The sequence below is a fragment of the Pterocles gutturalis genome, unplaced genomic scaffold (assembly GCF_000699245.1).
Source record: "Pterocles gutturalis isolate BGI_N339 unplaced genomic scaffold, ASM69924v1 scaffold10050, whole genome shotgun sequence".
NCBI lineage: Eukaryota > Metazoa > Chordata > Aves > Pterocliformes > Pteroclidae > Pterocles > Pterocles gutturalis.
Window position 1 is genome coordinate 43238 of NW_010143419.1, and position 9836 is coordinate 53073.

General features: G+C 37.2%; 1 protein-coding gene across 1 annotated transcript in view; it reads right to left on the bottom strand.

The window, feature by feature from the left end:
- Nucleotides 1-7659, bottom strand: part of WDR64 (WD repeat domain 64) — a gene marked incomplete at its 5' end in the record, with an annotated part of 38923 nt that extends 31264 nt beyond the window's left edge. The window contains 1 exon segment of the mRNA XM_010084728.1: nucleotides 7520-7659. Within this exon segment, the coding sequence (XP_010083030.1) occupies nucleotides 7520-7659 (140 nt within the window).
- Nucleotides 7660-9836: the final 2177 nt, after the last annotated feature.

The following is a 9836-nucleotide window of genomic DNA, read 5'->3' on the forward strand; positions in this document are numbered from 1 at the left end:
CTCAGCTACTCCCATTTTTTTGGGAAGAGAAATGACTGTATTATAACCATATCCTTAAAACAATGTCATGCACTTTCAAAATAGGTTAGATAAACATCTACATTAACCTCCACAGGCATTGACACAATCCGTCATGTGCTTTCAAAATAGGTTAGATAAACATCCACATTAACCTCCACAGGCATTGACACAATCACCTGCTGAGTTCCAGACAGGCGAAAGACATTTATGACTTCCCACTGGAATATTGCACAGACAGTTTGTCATTAAGAGAGGGGACTGGAGCCTGATAACACTAAGGCTTGTGTAAATTTGCAAAAATCAGAAAATACAAAGATTAATAATGTATCTTACCTCTGTTTATCCTCCCTGAAACACTAAAACTCTGCACTTGGGTTCTGTAAGAATAAAACTAGCATATATATAACAGAGTTAATTTAGTATGGGCAAATTTCAGCAAGGAAGTGTTTATGTGCTTGCATCAAGTTGGTTGCATCAGATTTTGAAGCAATTATGAATAGAATGAAACTCCGCCATGCCCCAGAATTAAGATGTGAGAAATCACCGTTTATTGCACTACTCTCCTGCCATGTGTAAATTTATGCATTGGTCTTTTGGTATTAGCTGCTAAAAATGAAGTTACTTTTAAAGAGAAAACAACCAAAGAACATTCCCTTCACTGATTTAAAACAAAGGGTTTCTGTTGTTTACAAATGATACTGTACAGTGGTATGAAGGCTGGGAATATACTCCTTACCCTAGCCCTACTCTTCATCAAACAAAACTGGGATTGTTTTTATACACTGAAGCCTGTAGGGTCAAATCTTGCTCACCTGACTCACTTAAGTGTTCTAGTTCAACCAAACCCACCACTGGAGGCCTTCTAGTAAAATTAACTGGTGCAGCAAATTTTGGCTTACTGACTTCCATTGACAACTCAAGTAGGCAAGACATGAAGCTGTAGCCTCCACTGTTTTAGTTGTGAATGCCCACTCCACACTCAGTGAGGGAGAGCCTTCACAGCCTTTCAGTACAAGGGCTGTGCAGTCTGCTCTGGTCACTGCCATTGGCCTTGATCTTCTTGTTTCCACAGACTGTTGTGAGTCTGATGTTGAGATCATCTTTCAGATAATGACCTGCTTCCTGCCACATCTCCACATTTAATAGCCCCTGTCTCTATGACTGTTTTTTTTTCCTCAATGATTCCTGAATGCATTCAAAGAGTTCTGTAATATGAAAAAAACTAAGTAATAAATGCTTCAGGCTGCAAGACAAACCCCTGTCTCTATGACTGTTTTTTTTCCCCTCAATGCTTCCTGAATGCTTTCAAAGAGTTCTGTAATATGAAAAAAACGAAGTAATAAATGCTTCAGGCTGCAAGACAAGAATAAGAATGGGCAAACTAACTATAGAGAGGAAGGGGCAACGAAGGGCTGAGTGACATGAAGGAGAGGAAAAAAATAAACACAGCAGAGATTTCCTATGCATCATTCTTCTGTTTAGGCTGGAGTGTCAGGTCAGTTTTCCACTATTTCTCTAGTCCACAGATTGCTCTCATATTACCATACACTCCATAGAACTAATTCTTCAGCTGATTGGGCCCATTAGGAAAAAAAAAAAAAAGGCAATTTCTACTAAATTAGTATACTGGTATTTGTAGAAAAATGCTGTAGTGCCAATGTAGTAACCAAGCAGATCAACTACCTTTACAAAGGATGGTCTTGCCTTGCCTGGCTTGAAACATCCAACTCATGTCATGGTTCATTGTCTATCTAGTGTATCCTGAAGCATTCGAGGGTGCTGCTTAGCTGTAATTCCAAGTCCAAGGCAGCACTTTTTAAAGGACTTACATATTCTACCAGGATTTCTTTCAATAACAGAGATATTGCTTCAGTGCTTGAATAAGCCATATTATTTTAGTTTGTATTCCCTCAGATCTAAGAGAAAAACTGTAAAATGGTTGTAACAGTGGGAAATACATCACTCATACATCTTTTTATAACTCCCAAATGATATATATCAATGAAATTACAGCCATAAATCAAGAGAACAGGCTGTTGCAGCCATTTTGGAAAAAATGTTTACTGAAAACTGGGTTAGTGGCTTCTGCAGAATAATTCCAATCAGTTATATACATTTGTATTTATAGTTAAATACATGCCCTTTCATACCAATAACCTGATCTATGACTGCAACATACTGACACTTTAGCAAAGAGTCCATGTATTATGTGAAAAACTGAGTCTTTGTTTGGGTTAATTGACACAAAGAACAAGTTAATACCTTCAGAAAAAATTAACAGTACTTCTTTTTTGGAAATATTTTCGACCAAAACCTAAGTGAAGGCAGACACACTGTAAGTATATTTGTGATGAATGTGCTTCCTGTTGGTCTGTGGTATATAATTTAACGCAGAGAATAGTTTGTGTTCATGGGAAATCTCAACAGAAGATATGGAACATGTTCCTATGATCAGGAACAAATAGATCACATTGATATTTCAGATCTCCTAGTAAATTCACTTAACTGAATACCTGAAGAAAAAGACATGCTTGTGGAGTACAACTGTAATTGCACTTATGCACACCATTAACTTTAAGGACTTCACAACCTGTAAGATCAGGAACAAATTTATTTATTACCAGGAATATTGTATTCTGAAGCAAGTCCAGCAGCACAGAATTATGAAAATCCCTGCCAGTGCCCTCCCTTCTTCCTCATTGACTCTACTGTGGAAATACTAATTCATATGACTAAAGGAAATATAGAAATTATTTACACATCTATGGCTCTGCATAATTTGTAGGTATTCTTATGTTATAAAACCAAGAAAGTAAGTTTAACTTTTCTGATAAGAGAATTCAATATATACATCATATACAGATTTTTACTAATAATTTGTTCCATCAAGAAATCCTTATAATATTGGAGCAAAGTCCTCATGTACTGGACTAGTTTAAGAGATCGTAATTTGCTTAAATAGAACCATAATTTGAGTTCAAATTCCAAAATAGTTTCTTAATTGTTGTCATAATTAGAAGTTTGTTTTGTTATTACTGGCTCAGAGCAATCTGTTTTTGGTTAAATTAAATATCACAGAAGGTTTCTTCGGTGTGTTCCAGAAAGCTGTATTGCACACCGGCCAAAATACTGCAGTGTAAATAAAGAAGCCTGCTCAAAACAACTCACATGAATTCCAGGTTTTAATGCAATGTGTTCTTGGCTTGTCTGCCACCAAATACAGCACTGATTTTTGACACTCAAGTGAGTGTGCTCTCTCTGCCGGTCTATTGAGATCTACTACAAAAAAACCCCCAAAGTGCTGCAAGAAGAGAGCACTGCTCAGACAGCAGATGTCTCCCATGCTGACAAACAGAATTGATCTAGGGAAAAATAAGGAAAACCTTTGACATTTTTCTTTCACTGGATGTATTTGGCTGATACTTGTTTCACATCATCTCATGATCCCAGCAAGATGTGAGAACTAGCGACTAATTCAGCACTGGCAGTGACTATTTTTCTCCTTGCAAACCAAGACACCACGCATATACATTTTAGATTTTGGCACCGCCTCTCCTTTTAGAAGAGATTGTAGAAAGATCTGGACTTATGTCCAGCTGTCTATGCATTAGATGGCATAACACCACTTTGCCTGGTTAAGAATGAAGGATGGCTGAAGTGATCTTGTCTGTTGTTTCTTGAAGAATATCTATATCAAGGCCATCCAGATTACTTTAATTCTATTAGAGTAGATCTGTACTTCAGATTTTTATTCTTAGTTTAGAGCACTAGATAAATAATTAGTATTTCCTTTAAGATTACCTTATATACAGGGGACTGACAGAAAAAGAATAATTGATTTCAAATGCATGAGCCTCAGTTTTGTTTTTTTTTTTTTGTTTTACCACAGGCAGTGCTGAGAGCACAACGTCTATAGCTAAGCTTGACCAGAGTACCCATGTCAAGTGCCACAATGGTACACGTAGATTTTACCACTATATCTGAACTGTACAATGCACTGAAACAATGGTGTGCTGCAGTTCATCCCAGAGTCCTTGCTCCCTGATAATCTGGATGGGAACCTTGACAAACTGTGCTGTGAATCTCTCTTTTTTTCATGCCTAGGTTCATTTCAGTGGAGATAGCTGCTGGGATGTAGGGTGCAAGAGAATGGTGTGTACACTGATCCTTATGCTAATACTAAGTGGGGATGCAGCCAAGTTTTACACCAAGATGAGGAAGCTGCACAGAGTTCCTGAAATTTACAGTTTAAACACAGCCTGAAATTACGAGCTATCATGATGAAGACTGTGGTGCATAAGAATCTGATTTAAAGAAAATAACCCACATAATACTTGCATTTTACTTTTCAGCAAAGTAATTTCACCAAGCAGCGTAGCAAGGCTCATGTTAAAACAATTACCAGTCAAATTCTCCAGTTCATTCAGGAGATGGACTGCACATTTATCATACTCTGCTGAATGAATGTAACTCATGCAGTTTCTGCAGTATTCTTAAACCTTGTTTTTGTGATTACTAATTTACAGAATTAGAGACTTTCAGCTTGTTTATCGTTTAGTGGGATCGAGCAAAAGTTCACTGCAAATAGAGATTATTCTTCTACTTAGAAAGGTGAGGTTTTTAAGTAGACTGTCCAAGACACTAAGCCTCTTCATACTGGAGGTCCGCATTTACTAAGGGCTGCCTAAACTTATGTTATAACCCTCAACCCTTTCAGAGCTCTGGTCCACCCTTTTCCTTCCTCCCTCCCTCCCCTATCACATACACATGGGACTACTCTGTAGGCACAAGTGACCTCCTTCGTAATCTGAATTTTTGGAATCACCTGTGTAACCCACAAAGTTAAGTCATGTGAACAGACTTGGGCAGTGTCAGAAGAGGTCGACTGAAATCCAGTCAGACCATCCAGCAAGAGATGAAAAGCAAGCAGAACAGTCCTCTAAAATAAAGCATGTGCATCTTAAAAATAACTTGAATAAAACAAACACTGTGTAGCTCCAATAGATCCTTGGCATATTTAACAACGGGCCTTCTAGCCAATGTGATCCCTTACTTTTGAACTCTGTAATTAGAGTCCTCTAAAATAAAGCACGTGCATCTTAAAAATAACTTGAATAAAATACTGTGTAGCTCCAATAGATCCTTGGCACATTTAACAACTGGCCTTCTAGCCAAAGTGATCCCTTACTTTTGAACTCTGTAATTACATATGGGCTCTGGAGATAGTCTTATGAGTACATTTGCATATGGCTTTTCAGTGTCAAAAGTCCTTTGAGGTCAAATGAGGGCAAAGCAAGGTAGTAAAATTCTTTATTTGAATCCTTGTTTTAAAACATGTTTACACTTTGTTAGTATAGAAAGTTAATACTATGTACAAAACGTACCAAAGAAAACTGACTACCAAAAGACTGACTGATTTTCTTAAATACAGTCAGGAAGGATATGCTTTCTAGCTTTCTACTTCCATGGATATTAGTCCCTGGGAATGTAGCTCACACAATATCTTAAAGGCCATCTGTCCAACATTAACTCTTGTTCTTTATAAAGGAATATCTCAGGTCATAGGAAATTATGTGTTGCAATTCTAGGGAGTGAAAGCCATAAGTTAAGTGCAATATATTAATTCTAACTTACTTAAACAAGAAAATGATTTGGTGAATTTTTTCTCTAAAAGGCTCCTAAATATTTCACAGGAATATTCCCTATTTCCACTTCCTTTTTGATATAATTTTCAACTATGACCACAAGACTTACTTGACTTTTGAAAGTCTAGGAATTTCTCTCTACTTCTTTTTATTTTTGAGAAGTGTAATTTCTGCCTTATGACTCACAGCACTGTTTAAGGACACACAGTTTTAAATTAAAACATACTTTCACATGTTAATTTTCATGTACGTGTGATCTTACTGATGTCCTTGGCACAACTCAGCTACATTTAGTTAAGATCAAGTGTCCACATACTTGGAGACTTGTAAAATAGATTTTTCTTCCCTCTAAGTGAGCCTATTGAATCACAGAAAGGCCCACAAGGGACCTCAAGAGATCTTCTAGTCATTTACTGCCCCAGGGGCTTTATTTTTAGTTGCTTTTCTATAAATATCTTCATGTACATTCATTGCCCTTAAGTCATGTCTTGTGTCTTATTCCATTTTTCCTACATGTGTAGCTTGCAAGCTGTCAAAACCCTCCTTAATTCAGCAGTAATGTATGCCTGTAGTAAATGTACAGAATTACCTACAGAACAGACAGGTATAGATTGATAGCATTGAGGAAGGGGGAATGGTTATGGCTCTAGGATTATGTGAAGATGGGAGATTTCTGATGGCTTATTTTCAGCTAGTAATTCTTTTAGAAGGGTGAGGGGTTATTTTAGGAATAGGATTAAAGACATGAAAACATGGTATTTCTGGCACCTCAATGAACAATGGTAAGCAATTATGGCAGAAGAGCAGCATGGACAGAATAAATAGCTCAGTAATATTTCCTGCATAACCCAACAAAAAGCTGGAAACCTTTGACATAGATGGATATCTCAGTAGACTAACTATATTAGGTCCTTATTGCTATGGAGGTCTTTTCCACAGATCATACCTTCCATTTTAATGACCATTCTGAACTCTAATGCTGCTGACCAGGGCCTACAGCCTTAACCAGTTTGGGGCAACTGGTTAATTTAGTATGTATGCTCTCTATTCCATCATTGCAGATGTTGATGAAAATATTGAATACTGCTGAGTATTGAAAATATTGCACAGGGTGACTCTTGAAAGAGCTCCGTAGCCATTCATAACTACTCCTTCAGGGGATTCTCACTTATTTTTGCAAATGTTTTTAGAAGCTTTTATTCTCTCCTGAAAAGTCTCATTTTGGCAAATTAGATAAACTGATGCCATGATTTCACTGATGACTTAAAGGAAAACCATCCATTTCCAGCAGAATCTTGCAATATTTGGTTGAAGTTTTATTATTGATTTTATCAACATTCCTGTTCATGAACAATGTTTTGGATCAGTAAGCCGTGTAAAAGACACTCTTCAGAAACAGGTCAATAGTTGAACATGATGTGTAGAGTCACCAGTATAAGCAAAACTCCATTTATGGATTTAATAGGCTGACAGGGTCAACATAGGGTAAATGAAGGGTAGGAACTCTTTGCAGGTGATCACCACTGAATGAAGCATTCAGGTACAGATTATGTTATAACTCTGAAAGTTGCTAAAGTAATACAGAAATTACCAGAATGTTAATATCTACTATTGTATGTACTCTTTTGTCATACTCAGAAAGAAAATATGTCAAATAGTTCCATTCCAGTCTTGTTTCTCAATATAAAATAATTTGGAAATTGTAAGCTAAACCTCCACCTTTTTATTAAAATAAATGAACTGATAAGCAATGAGATTAGGACAAGATACTATCAGAAGTACTTACTCAAAAATAGATTCCTACTTGCATTTATAGCATTGATTTCCATGAAGTTAAGAATAAGTGTTTCTACCTTTGCAGAGGAAAGGCTGATGACATGTTGATCTTTTTCATTTGTCACAATTTCCACAATACTATGTTGGTGTCCAGATAGCTTTGCTTTAGGCCTACTATTAATAGCAGGATGCCACAAACGAAGCAGTTTGTCACGACCTGAAAGAAAAAAAAAAAATCTATCTATAGACAGAAAGACTGAATAGTCACTGGTATTACAAATAAGCTTTGTAATGGAAAGTGCAGTGTTGCTAAGTCTCTGCTTTCACTATGGAAGCAACTCCCACATAAGGATGTGAATTTTTCATTTTAAGGGCTGGATTCCAGCTTAGCCCCAAACTTGTGTGAAAACCATATAACTGATTTGCCTTTCAAAGCCTTTTCATTTTGCCAGAGGAATGTCAGGGACACTGGATGAGATTACATGTGCTAGTTCCATAGGAGAAGAATACTTTGTTAGAAACAGATCTGAGGCTCAGATTTTTTCTTTCAGAGATCTAATTTACAATAATGTCAAAGTAATATTTGTGTCCACTTAGCCAGGAAATGAAGGGATGAGCAACTCTATGGGAGAGGGCAGGCATGCAGAACAGGAAGGGGAGCAGACATGAAAGCTGAGGGCAGATAGGAAACTATAACAGCTGATGAGTGATTTTGTGTCTTGAAGTAAGTGAGAATTAGTTCTTTCATATTTATTGGTATGCTCAAACATTAAATTTACCTACAATTTAGGGAATAATCCTTGATTACATTATGGATAGATCTTTTGGTACTATTTTTATAATAGTTTCCATAAATATTTTAAAACACAAAGGTGTTAAAAATATATTAGTAAACTTGTGGATTTACATACTGACGTAAACACAACTGAAACTAGTGCTCTGAAAAGTTTCATATTTTTCACGAGTTTCAAGAGAACATGAGCCCAGTTTAAATTTAACATTAATTAATTTATATTTTAACTTTCAATTATTGGAAAACATTGCAATTGTATGAATTGTATGCAGTTAGCTGAACACTCTATTTTGACACAGAAACAATGAAACAGCCACATTTTATCTAGACTTCAGTTTCAGTTATAGTTTTGTCTTGGCTTAAAATGAAGTACAGAAAGCCTAAAAAACATAGACTAGGAAGTACATGCCCTAAAAGAACATTCATGAAACCTCAGGACTGTGCAGTTCATCTCAGTTTTGTTAACAAACAGAACAGTTAAAGGTCAGCTCTTGCAGTCTGCTCTCCAAGGATCTTCCTTAAGCTTGTTCAGCCTCCTGTCACTGGTCAGTCCCTCCCTCTCTCCCTACAGAACTCTGTTCTTTTCCTTCTTAATACAGCAATATGTGATTCATTTAAGAGCACTCCATCTCCCTTTTCCTCCATTAAACATTCATGTCCTCTCAGTTAAATTGATTGCACTGTTTATGTAGCCTCTCTTTCAATGAGAGAGGCTCATTGGAGAAATTATCTACTCTTAAAATAGCTACAACATAAAGTAATTTTGGTTTATGCCAGATCATTTGACAAGTGTAGCAGAGAATGCAACCATGCAAATAGCTGTACTGGCATGATGAAGGGATAACTTCTGCACAGGAAAGGGGAACCATGGATAAACAGCTGAACAACAGCAGCTTCAGTGGGACCCAGTTTCTTTTCAGGGACACTATCGGGCAAAACTATTCTAGGTTAGTTGTCTGTGCTGTAAGCATGGCAGGAAGTAGCTTTAAAAGGCTGTAATTGCACAAGAGGCTTGTGAGGTCCTTTTGAATTGGAAAACTGCAAAACGTTATGGGCTCCTGCCCCCTTCCCCAGGTGGTGTGTCAGGCAGTCATACACATGTGCTGTAAAGTAGCAGAGCCCTTGTGACCAGGCCCGTATAAATTACTGAGAAGAAAATAGGAGTAAAACCTAGCTTGCAGGCTTGCCATGAGGTCAACAGGAAGATATGCAATATGGTAGACAGGAGCCTCCAGTGAGACTGGTGAGATCAGTTACAGTCAGAGCTAACAGACACTGCTTCAACAATGTGTCCTTTAGCAACCCCACATGGAAACTGTCATGCCTTAAAATGACAGTGAACTAGGTAGAAGCTGTTGACAGTAATCTGAACAACTCAACTACGTACTTGCTGTGTTTTTGAGGAAGAGGATCTTTCTTAGCCTTCCTAATTGCTTTGTTCTTTGTATTCGTGAGGTGATGGCAGAAGAATGGAGGGGAGGATAGTGCCCTTTAATTGTGGCACAGAGAGTTTCTTTTAAGAATAGAATCACTACTATGTGTTCTTTACTTAAGATATTAACAGGAAGGAGAAGTGTCATTAGGGAAGAAAACCTTTCCCT